This window comes from Amblyomma mixtum, chromosome 2, assembly GCF_055824585.1.
Source record: "Amblyomma mixtum isolate Tamu chromosome 2, ASM5582458v1, whole genome shotgun sequence".
Lineage (NCBI taxonomy): Eukaryota > Metazoa > Arthropoda > Arachnida > Ixodida > Ixodidae > Amblyomma > Amblyomma mixtum.
Window position 1 is genome coordinate 284838603 of NC_143013.1, and position 19808 is coordinate 284858410.

General features: G+C 47.1%; 1 protein-coding gene across 1 annotated transcript in view; it reads right to left on the reverse strand.

Moving 5' to 3' along the window:
• Positions 1-19808, reverse strand: part of LOC149364322 (uncharacterized) — a 33752-nt gene that overhangs the window by 13089 nt on the left and 855 nt on the right. Inside the window, exons 2-8 of the mRNA XM_089574264.1 lie at positions 11885-12173; positions 9369-9525; positions 7753-7927; positions 7094-7203; positions 4855-5426; positions 4624-4721; positions 1872-2139 (exon numbers count right to left, since the gene is read on the reverse strand). Coding sequence (XP_089430390.1) covers positions 1872-2139; positions 4624-4721; positions 4855-5426; positions 7094-7203; positions 7753-7927; positions 9369-9525; positions 11885-12173 — 1669 coding nt within the window. The remainder of the gene's footprint in view (positions 1-1871; positions 2140-4623; positions 4722-4854; positions 5427-7093; positions 7204-7752; positions 7928-9368; positions 9526-11884; positions 12174-19808) is intronic.

Sequence of the window (19808 nt, forward strand, 5' to 3'; positions counted from 1 at the left end):
GAAGGAAGCAGACTACGGATTCTCAGGAGTTCCGTGTTTCTGAAATGTTCTAAGACCGTGCTCACGTGCAAGTGGTGCCCCTTGGGTCATAAGGCACGCATTAGAAAACGGCGTGAGATTCATTTCGGCGGCCTAAGGTTCTTTAATGTTCACTGAAATATGAGTGCCCAAGTGTCTTCATTATTCGCCTTCGTTAAAAATGCGACCACCGCGGGCTGATTCAAACCTGCCACCTCTTGCTCAGAATAGAAACGCGATATCCGTGGAGCTAACGAGTTTGATATATGCGTATACCGCATTTTTGGGGCTACAGTCCACACCCGGTACACAGTCGGCAGAGAACGAGTAAACAGTTCGCGAACCCGTGAGGGCACGGAAACGTTAACGTTTTCCTTTCTGTTTTCTTTGGCAAGAGCCCGTTTTATTCTTTCAACTCCTTGCAAAACAATATGCATGGTCACGGCCCTTCATGATCAGCATTAACCAGGTCGCTGGAGGGAAACAAGGTCTATTATTTCTACCTATATTAACAAAAACTTGTTTTCGCTGCCTTTTCACTTACAGCGGCAGACTGCGTTGCCTGGTTGCGAGCAAGGCTTATGACGTCACGCACTCGGATGGCCAGACGCGTGCTTTGTTGTGTCTGCGAGTTGTAGAGAGAAATGACGGGATATCTTTCGAATATAGACTGCTGCTAGCGCGAGTAGTCAAGCTTAGGATCAGTTACGTTCATGGTAGCAAGAAACGGTAATATAGCCTAAGTATGAGTAGTAAAATCCTCACAATAGCGACAAGTGCGGTGTACATGGCAGGTTGTAAAAGGTGATTTTAAAAATACATTACTGTATTGTTCGCAGAGCGCGAAATTTTCTCATCGAAAAATGTACAGTCCGTGTATTGTTAACCCGAAATTACAGCGCCTCGTTGTAGGAGTTTGAAAAGTCAGAGGTGACGGTGCATTGCACAGTTGATGAGCGCGCTGTAGCAACAAAAATCGTACGTGTTGCGTGTGTCACATCGGCAATAGTGCAGTAGTGCACAGTAGTGCACTAAGGCCCATTCTGAGACCTTGATAACCTTTGCAAAAAAAAAAAAGCTGAAGGGTATGACCGATACCGTTAAAAGGTTAATGTTCATAAATGCGGAATTGGTAATTCTTGACTTGACATTCATTCATTCATTCATTCATTCATTCATTCATTCATTCATTCATTCATTCATTCATTCATTCATTCATTCATTCATTCATTCAAGCAGCCTGTTGCTCCGGCAGCTGACGGTGCGATGCTTCAAACTATCTGAAGATTCTGGACCGCTAATTAATGGCAGCACAACAGCAGTACGCTCTACATGTCAATATCCATAAAGCTAGTCAATTTTCAGTGTTTACATAAACCGAATATCTCAGTTCCCAGAGCCAGTGACTACTCGAGCTTCACACCCCACACTCTGAGCAGAAAAAGAGTAAAAAGGGTTGGTTGGTTGGTTTATGGGGTTTAACGTCCCAAAGCGACTCAGGCTATGAGAGACGCCGTAGTGGAGGGCTCCGGAAATTTCGACCACCTGGGGTTCTTTAACGTGCACTGACATCGCACAGTACACGGGCCTCTAGAATTTCTCCTCCAAAAAAATTCAGCCGCCGCGGCCGGGATCGAACCCCCGTTTTTTGGGCCAGCAGCCGAGCGCCATAACCACTGAGCCACCGCGGCCGAGTAAGCTGTCCACTAGAGCAGTCCCTTTTATGAACGTTAGTACGCTAGAGGGCGTCTTACTCCTTCTTTACTCCCATATGGGCGTATTCGTGCTCTGAGTGCAGGGTTTTCCCGCTTCCCAAAATCTTGCTGGTGCGTACAGTGCGCGCCTGCACTCACTTCTTGAGGCAGATCTCGTGCAATTCCCGCCCGGTGGCGCCGTCCCTCTCGCGAGGCATGCTGGGAATGTAGGCGCGGCTGACCGGGTACAGATTCTCCAGCTCGGCGAGCATGGTCCTCTTCCACGAGCAGAGAAGTCCGCGCACCAGGAACAGCAGGCGACCGTGGGTGTTCAAGAAGAACTGTGTCGCCTGGTCCTTGACACACGGTGCGTCGATGCTGTCCAGGAGCTGCTTGTTGCCCTCCACACTCCGGGTGCCACCAACCGCTACCAGTGCACACGAATTTCGGTGCGGTTAAGCGTGTGCGACTATTTTATTTCATGCATGATAGGTCAAGCGGGCACAATTCGGTTTGGTATTGGGGGTTTAACGTCCCAAAGCGACTCAGGCTATGGGAGACGCCGTAGTGAAGGGCTCCGGAAATTTAGACCACCTGGGGTTCATTAACGTGCACTGACATCGCACAGTACACGGGCCTCTAGAATTTCGCCTCCACAGAAATTCGACTGCCGCGGCCGGGATCGAACCCGCGTCTTTCGGTTCAGCAGCCGAGCACCATAACCACTGAGCCACCGCGGCGGACTAAGGGCACAATTCATACTATCCTACTATTCGATTGAAACACCACAATTTCAAAGTTACTGTCACGCTCTTTTACTATTGGTGGATCAAACATGAAAGATAAGGAAGGTTGAGTGATTGCGACTCATCGCGTTGAAAACACTCTTGACGACAAGCACAAGACGAGCTCGCTCACTGTCCACTACGGAACCAGAGGTTCCCGTTCCTCTGAGCAATAGCGATTTACCCGAGAAAGCTGCGACAGCATCCTGACGAGAAAGCGCTCGGAGGAACCATTGGTTAAGGCGGACTATGCGACGAATAGTCCTACTGTCTCGATACAAGGACTGTTCTAGGAATACAGTGTGTTAGACGTAGATTTGCTGCATAAATAGCTCCCTAGTTCCGGTTACCCGGTGCGGCCACATTCCAGTGGATATCGGAGCACCAACAGATTCGACATTTATTTCTTGGCTGTGCCACCAGACATCTGGATAATAACAAGACCACGTGAAGTGTCGGAATATAGACAAGAAATAAAAGGCGAATCTGTTGTCTAGACGTGTAATGGTACTACGCGTCTATTTGGAAACATTCTTTCGATACATAAACTCCACGTACGAGAAAGGAGAGGTAATATTTCTTTCTCTTAGAGAGCTGTACAAGCCGTATAAACGCGGTATAAACGTTGATATATACGTTGGACAGGGAGGAGTGCGGCGCGCCCTTGTGAGAGTTTAGAGGGACAGTTATAGGATTAACTTTTCCGGATAAACAGCGACGCTTCGGTGTAATGCATCGTAATAGAGAAATGTCTGTCTACACTTCCGCGCTGGCCAGACAGATGGCTATCGGATGGGTATGAGCCGTAACCAAGGTGCAGGGTAAACTACACTAAAAGGGAACACTTGATCGCATGGTACTGAGGCTCTCGCAGCGCGGCCTGCTGGCGGGCTGTTGCATTGTCCGGTCCCTGTACCACGGCATGGTCACGCTGCCTACGCGAGAAGCCAGCAGCTGGCGCTACGCAGGCCGCAGAAGGTGGGTGCAAGGTAAGGTGAACGCACATGCGGTAGACTTTAGTAAAAGAACGCAGGGAGCATTCGAACTTAAAAGCGGCCGGCCGGAGCAGTGACCTAAAGATACAAGTTCAGGATCCAGAGTTGTCATCGTGTAAGCGTAAACGACATTTGTATTTAAAAGGGGTGAATTCCTAGATACATATTATTTTAAGCTTGAAAATTTGTTTTAAGAACTATCAAGAGGAAAAAAAAATGATCGAACGTCTTGACGCCTTCCACCATCCCGTTTCTAACAGACGCTCTTTGTATTCATTAACCTTACCACGAGCTTGAATGTTTGAGCTAAGTGGGCTTCACACTGTACATGAGAGCCAGGGAGTGGGGTCTTGAAAAGATTCCAACTCTATGTGGTCACGTGGCTCAGGAGGGTTTGAGAATGGCTGTATTTGGGGAGGCGGGTGAAATGGCCGTTGGTACTGCGCAGTTATCGAAGTTATAACTTCTTCTTCTAGAAGTGTTGTGCAACGTCGCTGAAGGACACCTGTCAGAAAATCCGATCAGGGACTGGGTGGCGCCTATTCAAACAAATTTACACCTATGGAAGGTGAGATATATCTCTGCAGAATAAAAAAAAAAATCAGCGGATTTCAAGTCGCATCAAGATTCGAACCCAGAACCTTTCGCATATATAAGAAAAATGCTCTAGTTCTTCATCAATGTTGCATTTTGGTTGAGCGGGTACCAAGTGCTTTTCTTGGAAATCCAAGCATTTGACCGGAGGTGACTGCACTTTTCAAGTATGAAAACTAATTAATCGGACCCAGTACCTTCTGCACATGAGGGCGGTATGTGCTACCACAAAGATTTGACAGCGGTGAAAATCACTTTAGTGTCTGCAGCGCTGCGGACAACCAGGCTCATCGTGGGAGCGAAACCTCCAGATGTCAGCATGGCTTAAACGCCCAATAGTGGCGCCACACTTCAGGTGGGCTGTTCACACCCGTGGCAAATGCTGGATTCCCCGGACAGGGGGACAGATTGCTCCCTTCTGTGACATATTTGGTGTCCATGACGACCCTGACTGTTTGCAAGTTCAGCGTTGGACATAGCGATGACACTATGGGACCTGTCATTGAACAATGTGAAGAAAAGTTTCGTAAAACTCACTCTGCTTGTCCGCTCCGGCACCGACTCGTTGTGTGTCCGGAAACCCGCGCTTCACGGAGCCGCCGCCTGTTGACCACGTTTGACAACGAGGACTTTCTCTGCAGCATACGCGTGATTTTCTTATGACCGGAACAAGGGAACAAAAACGCGGTGGATGGAGGAGTGACAAACACATTGTAAATTACTTTATTCCGCACGCGGGAGCAGATAGAAGGCGCGGGAAGAACTCACCTTGTGGTGTGAGACTGGTAGTAGCCAGTGAAGACAACGTCCAGCCTGACCGTCTTCTCGTCCAGGATAAGAAGAGGGCAGCCGTTTTCTGAGGACGCTCCGTACACAACGACGCCACCTACGTTGGTCTTCGCCTTTGAAGCAGGCGTGTCCCTCGAGTGGATTATAGCATCGCGCAGACAAGAAGAGCAGCGGCGCACAACCTCACTGTAAGTAATGGACTGGGCGCTGGTGGAGCCCAAGATGATGAAGCTCATTCGCGAAGACTGCGGAAGCTCGTGGTATGCGGCCGCCTCCTCCGACGCTTGGTGATGCACGTCTGTAGTGGCCAGTGCGTCCAGGTCCAAGGCGCACCGCATTTCGTCAAACTCCAGAGGCAGTGGGAACCTCGAGAAAGCTGCATTTGGAGAACCGTTGAGTTCGGCGCTATCTTCGGCTGCGGCTGCTCCCTGGCTATGACCCGTAAGGACTGCTTGGTCATCTGTGAGGTGGACCATTGCCATGATGATATCTCCAAGTACAGCGTAGCCAAAGACGCTGATCGTGTCCTTCGAGCCATAAGCTTTTGTCACCTGTGTGAAAGAGTTGAGGCAGGAGCCTGCGTCACGCACTGATACCGCGCCTACGAAATAGCTCCTAATGTAAATCCTGTGGGAATTCTTCAGGCTCACCTTTACGGCCACTTTAATCGCGGCATATTATGCATTCTGAACAGAGGTCGTTCGAGACGTCGACTCGAAATAGGTCTCTACCTGAATGAAGCGTTTCTCTACTTCGCATTTTACCTCTGGTAACCAAGTGCGGTTCACGGTTGCATGGTTCATCCAACGCTTTCAACAAATCTTTCCTTCCCATCGCCATAGAAGAATGAAACAACATTCCTGAAACCGTTGTCATCGAATCTAATCCCACCAGATTTAGGCAGCTAATAACAGACCACTTGAACCAACAATAGCTACTTCCCTCGCGATGCTCTGCCTGCAATTTGAACTGCTTGTGTCATTGCGACACCCCCCCCCCCACAAGTGTTTTCTCACTTATTTAATTTCCGTACATTTCAATGTTTAATTTTATATACTACTGGTTTGCCATATATTTTCTGTACTATTTGAATTACCTGACGTTAATTTCAGGTCAAACTTGTTATTCTTAGTTATTTTTTGTTATGCTTTTTTATGTTTACATGGCTTTGTATGACCACTTTACACCACTGTCCCACCCCCACCCCCCCCCTTATGTAATGTCCCAGACGGGATCTTTAAGAGTTCAATAAATGATGATGATGATGATGAACCAAGTGCGTTTATTTCCGTCTGTCACACACACACACGCACACGCACACACACACACACACACACATCACACAAGAAAAGGTAAATGAGGGGCTCGTTATACATATGAAAGAAGCCAACAGCCACAGAAACCAAGGAGCATAGGGGCACTTTTTTTAGTTAGTGGTGCTAATTAATGAAAATTATTAGTGATTAGTTTATCGATTAAAGATAAATGATTAGAAAGCAGAAGAAAAGCAACCACATGCCGCCGGTGGGATCTCAACCCGCTACCTCCGAATTACGCGTCCGGTGCTATACCAACCGAGCTCTGGAGGCGGTAATACAGGACGTACTACGTCCGCCGCTATAGACGAGGGTGGCGCTGGTGAACACTCTCAATGTTAGGTTGCACGCAAACATAGATACTGAGAAAAGCAGAAGATTGGACAGCCGTCGCTGTAGTTGAGTTGGTAGAGCACCGGGCGCGTAATTCGGAGGTCGTTGGTTCGGATCTTGAAAAAGGACAGGCTCTGTTCGAAACGTCCAGTCTCAATAAATCTTTGCCTAAATGAAGCGTTTCTCAATTTCACATATATATATATATATATATATATATATATATATATATATATATATATATATATATATATATATATATATATATATATATATATATATATATATATATGTGTGTGTGAAAAAGAAACACCCCTGAAATTTAGCTCGCTGGTAACAATCTTATTGAGTAGTTCTTGATTAACCCTGTCCATTCAGCGCACATAACACTGACAATAGGCAACCCTGTCTCTGTACTTTAACAAAGCAACTGCAGAGCCACACAAAGGAACCGGACTGCCGTGGTAGACGTACGAAGTCAGTCCAAGACAAAGAAGCGGACCGACACTATACGGCATGCTTCACAGGCCGCACTCAAGGCCAGGTCAGAAAAGGGGCTCAGTGCTTACTGGTTTACTGCAGCAGTAGCTCCTGTCCTGCTCATCCCAACCGAACCAGCAGACACGCGCCAGACAAAAAGGGAAAACTTCACTGTTCCGGACCGCCTTCAGCTCCAGGTCTGCGAAGGAAAAGATAGGGAAAGTGGTTGCTTCATCTCTCTCTGCAGTGTGACAGCGTACCCTGTGTGTGCTGCACTATTCACGGTGTTTGACCTAAGATTTTACGCAATTTTTAAAAATAGATATTTTTTAAGTCAGAAGAGCGCTTTTTTCGGCATAGAATTGTGAACGGTGTAGTACATCAGAATGCAGCAAAGACGTGCTAAACCAATAACAACTTGGGTTTCGGGAATATTGGTCGGGTCCCTAGTCCGGGCCACCGTTGGCAAAAGCCGTTGTCCGTGCTCTGTCGACGAGGGCGCTTTGCTCCTCGCTCGTCGAGATCCTAGCTGGACAGGGCCGCCTCCCGATATAAGACCCCTTGTGTACTCTTTTTGCTACCTTTGTGCTTGCCCCCATCTCACTTTTTGTCTGAATACGAGCCAGCCTTATAGTCCGGATGTACTTGTTCCTTTTATGGTCCCGACCCACCCTTGTCCGGCTTGCCAGTACGATCTTTCAGACCGTCCCTCTGATCTGCACAGGCTCAGATATGAGTTTCTGCTCACGATTGTTGGCCGTGCTGAGGTGGGCAGCGATCTCCTTGAAACGGCTCAGAAGTGACGCAGCGTCCCGTGGCCGTGGGCACCAGCCCATTGCGAAAGGGTACACGTCCTCCCATTGCCTCAGTCTCATGCTCATGTAGCCCACGCCCAGGCCTTTGTTGTTAGTAGCTGCAAGAACCTGCAGATGTGAGCATGCAACAAGCTGATGAGCAGGCGCGCGAAGATACGTTCATTTCTGCCTGTTTTCCAGCTGTATACGGAGAGTGGCGTACTAGAGTGTAACACATGCAATCGGTAGTGTCCATCGAATGAAAACTCTCAGTCGCCTGCGACAGAAACGAAGCCATTGCCAATAAAGAGACTTGTGCTCTCTATGCCGAAATCTTCTGCCAAACGAAGGAAAATAGGAGCCTATTAACCTCGGGTCAGTGCGGCTGTAGAAGACTCATCATAGTATCGTGCGTTCTTGGACGAGATTTTTAGCTCTTGAAACTGTGCGCCGAAGACTACCGTGAAGAGCAGGCACCTGATCAGCGTTACGAGGACTCTGAAGGAAGATCGCTCAGTTAAAGCAGCTCTATTATACATTTGGTTCACCAGCAGGCATCGCTGAAGCAACATCAGCGTATGGATCATGATTCGCGAACATCTTCCACGCAATGTATAAAACTGAAAAGGGAAGCCTAATATAGATAACGAAAATAAATGTATTATGCAATTTTAGGTGCCCTCTCACCTTTTTTAGGGGCCCATAACAAATATACTGCATAGTGTACGACCAACCTAACACTAACGAATTCGCCAATGTCGACCCATGATCGCATTGCACTGTCTTAACACGGCGAAAAACACGAGCAAGCAATCCAAACTGCACATCTTTCTCACCAACGCACGACCGAGTACAATCTGATTATTGCACTAACAGGCACCCGCGTTTGTCGCCAAGCTGAGAAATCCTGTGCTGCCTTTTGTACCAAGTGTATCAGGGGAGACGTTAAGTAATTTTCAAAAATAGGCTTTTTGGGGTAAAAATATGGCTTTTGCGGCATAGTATTACCATTGCTGGAGCACATCGGAAAGACGGTGAATTGTATTAAATAGCAAGATGTTAACTAATTTCTGGTAATTAACTTTTTAACTATTACAGCTACAGGCAACTGATTGCAATTAGAGATTTGTAGCTGGTCGTTAGTAATAGCCTTATCAGTTTTTAGAATTTCGAAAACGCGATTGTCCTCGATGCTGTGGCTCGACAAAGTTTGGTTACACCGTGCCAAATACACGCACTTTCGAAAAGTATGTAGGCGAAGCAACCTTTCCAGTGCACGTAACTAGGCAAAAAAAGCCAAATTGTTTGAGTCCGCCAACACTGGTAATATATGCTGAAAAAGCCATATTTTTACCTCAAAAAACCTATTTTTGAGAATTACTTAGTCTTCCCTGAAACACCTTAAAATGGTGGTGTCCATTATCACCATTTAGCGCTTGCATAGAAAAGAGCTGATCCAGATCGAAAAGAAACTGTTCTGTGTACGTACAGGAATTAAGCGATTCCGGTACTGTATTTGGTGCTCAGTCAAGCGCAAAACACAGACAACATACTACATCAAACTGCTCACCTTGGGCTCAAATGAAAGATGCTTGTCATTATCAAGGATGATCACAGTGTAACCGTAAGTTGCAGCTAGTTGCAGATACGGGGAAATCTCCCACACATTTAAGTTGGCGTTCCTGATGATCAGAAATGGCGCATTCTGCTCCATGTATGCAGCCGTCCTGCAACCAATGTCGTAAAAAAAAGATAGCAGTGGTTTAGCGCTCGTTAAACCGGGTTGTGTTGCAAAAGCAACGGCTGCCTGGCTACGTTCAGGATTCGCTTGTGGTTAGGCGTTTAGGCATTTTGGCTAAGCTCTATTGTTTATACACGAATAAGACACATACATTCCATCGTTTTCGCCTGTCTTCCCCAATTGCTCTCCATAACGATTAGCCTCCGCTGAGGCAAACCGTATATATGTCCTCGAAACGACATCTCCTCCCCCTCTACTACGCACAAGTTACAACTGGCGAAGCGAAAGCCGGCGGCGCCATGTGGCAAAGCACGGCGGTGGCAGCTGCTGCGGTTGCTAGGCAACGACTCAAGGTCATTCGTGGAGTCGCCGCCACGGCGAAAGTGCGGCCACGTTGAAGAGGCGCAACGGTGGGCGTAGTGTTGCTTTCGCAGCAAAAAAAAAAAAAAAAAGGAATGAACGCCGGGTCAACTTTGGCTAAGAGAAGGATCACCAATGTTTGAAGGGGGCAAAGGATAAGCCAAAGCTGCGAATACGGCAAGAACCTGGCTCACCGTAAAGAAATCATTGTTAGCAAGCATACTTAAAGTGGGCCATTTGATCGCTTACAGAAGCTCACAAAATTCATTAAGATTTACGTATTGCGCACAGCAGCGGTGACGACAGTCTCATCATCAGGGTCCGACCTCGCTCAACGGCATGCACCGTCACTGATCTCTTTGCTTTGACTTGCGCGCGTCTCTCGAGGCCACTTCTCCCACAGGCTGTTTGGTTAGACCTTATCCTTCTTCACTGCACCTCGTTCGCGGTTGCTTCCAGGATGGAAATGGCATGCATGCCGCCGCCACTCGGCCGACCAGGGAAGGATAGAGCGTCATCTAATACCGGGAACGGCGCGCTTTGCAGCATCCGGCGCTTGGTTTTTGCTGCGAGCCTTCTAGCTATGGCCAATTTCCCCCTTTCCTCCTTCCTCCCTTCGACCAGTGCGTGCAGTTCAGCGGCTGTACCGTCCGTCTTTTCTTGGGCTACTGGGAGCCCGCGTTCCCCTTAGATTTTCTATGGCAGTGTCAACTACTCGACGAGAGTGATGGACACACTATAAAAGAAAGATTTTGCTAAATATCGGAAGAATAGACCATTACCTTCAATATTTCTATACCAGTACCTAACGGTTTTGAAATATTCAAAATTTTTGTCCAATAACAGAGCTGGCTGTATTGTCGCAATGTGTTGTACAAATGGGTGGTCACGCCCGCCGGGCAGAGTGCGACGTTGAGATTCGCAAGACTTTTTATGCACTCTCTGCTTTTCATATTCTCTCGTTTTCTTTGCTGAGGAGAAAACCAAAAAAAATTGCTGTGGTTCAACCCGGCTGAAACTAATAAGATGAGCAAAAGCTCTGTTAAGCATGGCTATACAATCTGACGCCTTTCCACATCCTAAAGATAATCAGATTCCGCTTGACGGCGACGATACATCGTCGAAGCACTACTTCCAGCACGTTGCTCATCCATGGCTTTGTGCGAAGGTAAGCACACGCCACACACTTTTACATAGCGAACGGCGCATCGCGCGATTTCCGGCAGTTGCGAGTGTGCCGTCGGCTCAGCATGCGAAGCTGTGGCTAGGCGCAGCGAGTCACGTGATTGGATAGTTGAGAGGCGAGCGAGCGAGCGCCGTCGGTTCAGCGCGCGCATGCTGTGGCGAGGCGTGGCAAGTCACATGGCATGACGTCAGAGCCAAGCCTCCGCTCCTCCTGGTTTGAAGGTCAAATTTCATAGCCACGTGACCTTCAGCTTTATATGGGAGGAGTAGAGCTTTCGCTCTATAAACCTGATGGCACCTGCGCTCCTTGCATCTCTCCAGAGCTTACTTCATGTATTTTACGCGCTGCTTGGCTTTAATTGTTTTTCTTTTTTGCGTTGATACTATCCTAGAGAGCGAGAAAACACAGGTTCAGAGCATTCAATAGAACTATTACATGTACTTTAATCCTTCCAGAAGATCACATCGTCGCTTTTTGCCCCTCATGTAATCTATCGATGAAATAACTCTCTTTTAATTACCCGAGGAGCCAGAATTGTGCACCTTTGTCGGCAAGACCAATAAATAGTTGTAGTAACTAAACACTTGGATTAATCAAGGGTGCCAGGATGTTTGAGCTGCACAGCTTTCAAAAATCTCGCGTGCACAATTTCCCGCCTTTTCGACCACTTTCTCGTTCACCAAGGCTCAGCATGCTAAGAAAGCTCCGAACGAAAGCCGCATTGACAACGAAATAAAAGCTCTGGCAGGGTCATTGCAAGTGACATCAGCGCCGGGAAAAAAAGGGGTGGCGGTTATACTTCTCCCTGCAGACCGTGTGCGACTCGGTCAGGGTCTCGGCGGTCCTTATCCGCGCATTGGGCCCAATGAACATCTGGTCGGCCCAGTAGAGGTGACTGCCCGGATACAGCTCGTGTAGCCTCGAGGACACTGGTCCCTTGCCGCAACCAGGGGGGCCACGTGACAGGAACAGCACGCGGCCGTGGCTTCGTAAGAACTCCACAGTGTCTTCGTCCGCCAGGCAGGGAAAGTCAACCACGGCCAGGACGTCCGTGTTCTCCGTGAAGCGCGTCTTGCTCCCGTCGCCATCTAAGAGATCATTCGCCATCAGTCGCCATCATTTACCACTCTGATTACATAATGATCGCTTTTGTATTTTATTGTAGAGTTGTGTTCTCCACCCACTAGTATTGTTCTTAAAGTACTTTATTAATCTGTTCCAAGTTAATTTTGCTCACTTCTTTTTATCTTGCCTCAGTTGTTCTATAGTTTTGTATGAATTGTGCTTTGTTTACTTTTTTTCTTGTTATCAACTGCCCTTCCCCTCTGAAATGTACTTTGTACCCTGAGGGTATCACAAATAAATAAATCAATAAATAAGAAATCACGAGGGTTGCAACAGCGAAATGTGGCACCATACCAGTCGCAAAATTTTGCCTTAACTGCGTGCGCCTTCATCATCCGTGCGCCCTTGACTGTCATGCTTTCTGGGAGCTGGCGCACTTGAACAACTTCTGAGGCACGTTAATTTGAATAAGCTTTGCAGCGAAGTGGATGCAAGCTTAAATGGGTCCTTTCCTCAGGATTTGTCAAGACATTTAGCGGTCACGTGAGAAGGGAACGCCGCCATCTATCGCCAGAATGAGGAATTGAACAAGGGCAGGGGAGGAAAAGATGTAACGAAAAGACAATCCCAGAAAACGTCGAATTGAACTATTTTATATTTCTTAAGTTGTTGAGAATAGAATTATTTTATGTGGGTGTATTTATCTCCCGAAAAAATGATCGTTATAATTAATTTATTTCTTTGATTTGTAGAACACGGTACGCGGGGGAAACGGACCGGCGATACCTAATTTTATTCCGTTAGGACAATTCTTCTGAGCTGAAATTCAAATTTAAGGCGATGAATGTGATAGCCAATACCCTGCGCCTGATGCAGTCTAGAGAACGATCAGGCTGCACTAATTACGACTGGGCAGGGGCGGGAAACCCAAAGAAGCTTACTTTCTTAATGGTTTCCGCTTTCACACTAGGTTATTCAGTGCGTAGCATAGCAGAGTAAGGTCAGCAGCAACAAGAAATACAAAAAAATACTAATAAGTGCAAGATTTATGGACTGTGGAGCGAAGAGTACACGCCGGCCAGTTGTGATCTTGGCCCAGCGGGTGCCGCGCGATACCTACTTCGCTGAACGGCGTGGTACTGTTGTGTTTTCCGTTTTCCGCGTGTTGACCTTTTCCTCACTTCCTTCATTTACGGTTTGATTTTTTATAGTTGGTTTTATAGTTCTGAATAGTGCCTTCATATGTGGTGCAGATGTGCGTCACGTGATAAAAGGTTCCGAACACCTTAGAGCAATAACACGAGAGGGTGGTGTTTGAGGAGAAGTGAAAAAGGCCGAGAGGCTTCTTCTAGTTTATGGGCAGATTTTTTTTTTACTTTTTTTGGAGAGGGAAGAGGAAATGCGTCCGTGACGATCGCATACCGTTGCGAAAGAAGTGTCTGCCCGCTAACAATAACGTATTTTGCTGCGTTAGCAGCATAGCCCACTTCCCCGAAAAATTCCTGTTTTGTGTAAAAGTGTGCACTTGGAGTCTCCGCCCTCCGGTTGCACCCTCCGGTGGATCCACCTCCGGTAAAAATGCATCTCCAACATACGAGTCTCTACCCGACACCCACACACCGACCCCCTTGAAAAGCCAGAAATAACCATACAGGAAAACAGCGTCACGAAGTGAGACGTTTATCCTCTGCTTCATACAAATGACAGCAGTTTCGGGTAAGAGTTGCGTTAGTTCAGCTAGGTTCGGACTGCTCCAAGCAAGTTGTGGCTTATGCAAGCCGGAGACTCAACGAGGCAGGAACTCAGTGCTCATTTCCTGAGCTCGAATGTCTAGATATCGCGAGAACAGTGAAGACATTTCGTTGTTACCTTTACGGCGTCCACTGTAGTCTCTGACAGTTCTCCGCAAGGGTTAATTACCATCTGGCATATTTTCTGCGGCAGCATATCCTTCTCAGACATGGAGTTCTGAAAACGGCGCTCATCGCTAAAGGTAGACCGTTTCTCTCAAAGGCGTTTGAAGCTGTTCTGCATGACGCTTGCTGTGGTCATGCATGCCACTATTTCTGCCAAACACTCCCGAACAAACGGGCTTAAAAAGCAGGCTAACCGTACGTTGGTGGACATTACAAGCCACCTTTGTAGACTTCCCACAAGTATTGCGATAGCTCCTTGGTGGCGGCCTTTGCCTTGAACACAGTCTCCCAAGAGTTAACGCAAGATGTACTATCTGGTGTACGGACTTGAAATGGTCCTTACTAGGGCGGCCACACTAAAAAATCCCTGGCTCACACGTGGACGTAGCTACCTAGGCTACTTCGTGGTGAGGCTGCCCTATGGGACACTAATTAGTATGAGACACTCAATAACCTCTTAGAATTACATCTATAATGATGAAAATAGATGTGGAGCACCAGCTGAAAAAAAAAAACAAAAACGACAGAATCGTACAAAAAATACGCCACAGAGTTTTGTAGTATTTTTGTGCAATTCGATCACTACGACAAGAGACAACACTGTACTACGGAAAATGTGTTTATTACAAAAATTTATGTTGTTATTAGAGGTTCGTGTCCCAAAATACTAGAAAAAAATGTGTTGTGACGACAGACTTTCCTGTTGTGAAGGATGTGCCTGGCAGTTGTGGGAAAAATGTGAGATCTCCCTTCCCCTGATCTAACGGCGAAGTCAGCGGAAGTTGTGGCGTGGAGGAATCCGCAACCCCCCCTTCCCTTCTAGCTGCATGGCGCTGTATTTTGTTACAGCAATTTCCGCAGTACACGTACATACACGCACGCGCGCCCAAACTTTCGTAACCCGTTTTTATCAACTGCGCTTTTCGCGAGGAACAAGAAACGCAAGAGAAATCCTGCCTTGACTAACTCCGGACGCCATGGTATTTGAAACAGGGCTGCCACTGCCGTTTCATCTGGCGCGATTCTCAAGCTCTCTGCCACAACTTGTTGACAATGTAGCCGAAAGCTCTCACATTTGAGGGCCTCGCGCGAAGCCCTAGCTTAAAAATGGCTGACATTGCACTCAGTTATAGCTAATGAGACGAGCGAGAGACCGGCGTTCATCGCTCCCCAGAGTCGAGTCCCCAACGGCTCCGACTGAAGCGAGCGCGGCGAGGCGCACGCTCCAGCTGTGACCAGTCACGTGGTATGACGTCAGCGTGTGAAGCCTGGCTCAAGGTCAAAGTGAAATCTTGTTGTCCTTGAAAGTTGCAGCTCGGAGAGTGGAGCTTTCGCTCCGAAATTTACTCGGAAGCAATGAAGAAGCTCATGCGCACTGCCGCCGGCAGCCTAACTGCACTGCCTTTCCTGGCCATTTGAAGCGAGGTTAAGTATAGGGGACGAAGACATACGAAAAGGGATTTTGTAAGCTAGAAAATGAAGGATGCTTGTCAGTGCGAATGCGCCCAGCATTCTTTAAGACCAAGCAGTTAGGCACGCCAGGGTATGAGTGTGAGTGGATCTGTCGAAAGCAAGAATAGTGTTGCCAACATGGCGGCCCCTTTTGGAGAGATTCAGTGCCCTCATTACGGAGTGAATTCGTCTTTCTTGCAGCGGTTGTGAGCAATGTTTACAGGAATCTATAATTGGTTATTGTCAAATGTTTAGGGGAATCCCCCAAGGTGGAGTAGATTTGTAATAAGGGAGTAATTACTCATTGGCATCCACCCGAGCGCAGCCATACGGCTACAAAGGAAAGCTATACAGCTTTCTCAGAAACTTCGTAGTTAAAGAAAAATTCGTCCTGGTCCGGGGTTCGAACCCAGGACCACCGCTTCACCGGAGCAGTCGCTCTACCAATTGAGCTAACCAGGACGGCAAGCTTATAGTAGGGCGAGAGCGAATTGATCAATAACTCGAAGTGGGAACTTCGACCAGGACGAACCCCGGACCAGGACGAACCCCGGACCAGGACGAATTTTTCTTTAACTGCGAAGTTTCTGAGAAAGCTGTATAGCTTTCCTTTGTAGACGTATGGCTGCACTCGGGTGGATGCCAATGAGTAATTACTCCCTTATTACAAATCTACTCCACCTTGGGGGATTCCCCTAAACATTTGGCGAACCCAGTTCCCACTTCGAGTTGTTCATCAATTCGCTCTCGCCCTACCATAAGCTTGCCGTCCTGGTTAGCTCAACTGGTAGAGCGACTGCTCCGGTGTAACGGTGGTCCTGGGTTCGAACCCCGGACCAGGACGAATTTTTCTTTAACTGCGAAGTTTCTGAGAAAGCTGTATAGCTTTCCTTTGTAGCCGTATGGCAGCGCTAGGGTGGATGCCAATGAGTAATTACTCCCTTATTTTAATTGGTTATGTCATAAAGAATGGTTTGCGACGTGTCCAGTGGTAATAAATGCAACATCGAGCTTTCACTCCGTCTTATCTAGCCAAGAACAAAAATTGCGACACTTAAGCTCCGCCTTAAGGATATGATGCGATAGCGTTAATGGGTGAATGCCCATATATGCGGAAATGGCCACGCAGAAGGCGCCCGTGTGCTGTGCGATGTCAGTGCGCGTTGAAGATCCCCAGGTGGTCGAAATTATTCCGGAGACATCCTCTACGGCACCTCTTTCTTTCTTCCTTCTTTCACTCCCCCTTTATCCCTTCCCTTACGGCGCGGTTCGGGTTCCCACCGAGATATGAGAGAAAGATACTGCGTCATTTCCTTTCCTCAAAATCAATTTTCAGTAGTTTTTTTTTGTTCCGGGCCAGAGCCTTTGCAAGGTCACACGAAGGTCAAATTTTTGCACATCCCGGAGAACGACTTTTGCATCTAGTAACGCGATCTCTTTGAAATCTCCGTCGAGAAGAGGCAGATTTCTGGTGCAAGCAGCAGACTAATACCCCTGTCAAGCACGCAAAATGAAGCGCACTTATGAAGAGTGTCATTTCTTAAAAGTGTACTCTAATACGGCTTAAGCGTAGCAACAAAAGTGCACTCGTCAAAGCGCGCTCTCGGGTGGCATTGCATTCACAGGGCACACTTTGAGGGCCGAGCGCAGAACCTCGACGACAGTGTCTTTTTGGGCACAAAATGTAAAAAAGCACACGCAAGTATTTTGCAATTTGCAATTACATGCACTTTGTAGTTTGTGCAATGCTTTTATGATAGCGCCCAGCAAACCAACACACCACTGTAACGAGCCATCTTGTTTTCCGTCAGAATTCTGGATGCGTTAGAAACTTGTCTTGACTTGCTATACACTGTTACCATAAAACAAATTTAATGCGGTCGTGGCCGAAAATTAAGTTCATTTTTATGCGGTATACTGCTTTCAACAAGCGTAATTATAAAGGTTAGGCAAATCGTCATTTCGAAAACTTTTGTTTTTAGCCAGCCACCATCTCTCTGCAACAAACAAAACGATCCCTGTATGTGAAGCCCTCGGTATGCCCACTGGCTCGGAAAGCTAGACCTCGAGTCAGTACGTGAGCTGCTTCATTTTCAGCCAGGGATGCATGAGCAGGTGTCCAGACAATGTGAATTTTGCGGTCGTCCGTTACGGTACGCAGGATTCCGTTCGTGAGGGGGGAGACCTTCCCCGTGGAAAAGTTCACTGCTTCAACCTTGGCGTCACTGCCTATCATTGACGCCCCCGTGCCCGCTATTGCGAGCGCGATGGCGGCTTCTTTCGCAATTTCGTGACTGCCCGACGTGATCGAGGCGCCGACTCGGAAATATATGTGTCGGCGATAGATACCGCTATCACCATTCTCCCCTTCCCGCTGTAAAGGTTTCTTTCTTTTTTCTCTATACACAGAGAGATTCTTGTGAACAAACCAGCGCAAAAAAAAAACAACACAACGGACAAGAAAAAGGCGGAACACGACGGACAGGAGCGCTGAACTTACAACTTTATTTCAGAAGTACGGATGCAACGTATATATACAGCCATGTCAGGGGGGCGTACCACACAAGGGAAGCAAGAACAAGTGGAAACTACGAGGTCATGATGAGAGAAGCCGCACAAGCAAACACGTGAAGGTGAGAAGTTTCAATGGAGGCAAGAAAAACAACAGGGAAAAAAACGCCAGACCTCGTGAAGATGAAAATTGATACTGATAACAAAAACCGATAAAAACAAAAAGGTAAAAACCAATGAAAGCGATAAAAGCGAAAAGTTAACAGGGCAATGAAAATGAAAAAGATAAGATGCCAACAAGTAGCACGGCAAAAATACTAACAGCTAAAATTAAGAAAACATCGCGGAATAACTAACAGCTAAAAAGTAAAACCCACAGAAACATAAGGTTAAGTTTTGTGTCTCGAATTTTGTGCCAGATAGGCGAGTTCTTTCTCAGATAGCGACACTGAAGGCTTGCTAATGCACTTTTCTTTCAACGCAGCTATTGTGATTGCCTCAACTATTTCATTGGGCCTCGTGCTTCTGATTGTGGCTATTACCTGAGTTTTTTCAAAGGGCGGCAAACAACCTGTTTCTACATCTTTGCAATGCCTACAATGGATACCGATGTAAGGCACTTTTGGACATTTGCGTTGTAATCATGTTCTTTGAGTCTTTCATTTAAACAACGCCCTGTCTGTCCAATATACTGCTTCACACAGAGATATTGCTCGAGGCATCCTCAGAGACGACAAAAACAAAACGAAATTAAAAGCCACTGCTTGCACTTCACTATTTGTACGCTTTCTGCATTTTTTCTCTCAATCGCATCATTTGTTATCGCCACATTCAGCTTTGCCTGTAATATCAGCGACTGCAGCCCAAGCGTGCTCGTACCATTGTAGCACCGATAACATATCGAGCAAGCGCCAACGCGATTCCAAGGAGCGGTTGCACACAGGCAACCGTATAGTAACAGCCGCGCGAACGTCATGTGCTGGATAAGAGTTTTTCTTATTTTATTCCGCACTGTCGCAGTCTTTTATAGCGAGCACATCATGTGCCTCAGGTAAAGGGCTGTGCGCAAAGGTGCTAGCAGCTGCTTGTGGCAGTCATCCTCACAGGCACTTCAGTAAGCCTGAGGTATAGTTTCGGTGTCGAGGTGTGGCTGGTCTGTTCGGTATGAAACGTAGAAGAGCAGACGTGCAGAGAAAACTAACTTTTTTCCATATTCTCTCCCCTCAGAGAGAAACATTAGAGAGAGAAAGGAAGCGAAACTATTGAAACATGCACCTCCCTGCACCAAACAATCCTACAATGGATACCGATGTAAGGCACTTTTGGACATTTGCGTTGTAATCATGTTCTTTGAGTCTTTCATTTAAACAACGTCCTGTCTGTCCAATATACTGCTTCCCACAGAGATATTGCTCGAGGCATCCTCAGAGACGACAAAAACAAAACGAAATTAAAAGCCACTGCTTGCACTTCACTATTTGTACGCTTTCTGCATTTTTTCTCTCAATCGTATCATTTGTTATCGCCACATTCAGCTTTGCCTGTAATATCAGCGACTGCAGCCCAAGCGTGCTCGTACCATTGTAGCACCGATAACATATCGAGCAAGCGCCAACGCGATTCCAAGGAGCGGTTGCGGTCATCCTCACAGGCACTTCAGTAAGCCTGAGGTATAGTTTCGGTGTCGAGGTGTGGCTGGTCTGTTCGGTATGAAACGTAGAAGAGCAGACGTGCAGAGAAAACTAACTTTTTTCCATATTCTCTCCCCTCAGAGAGAAA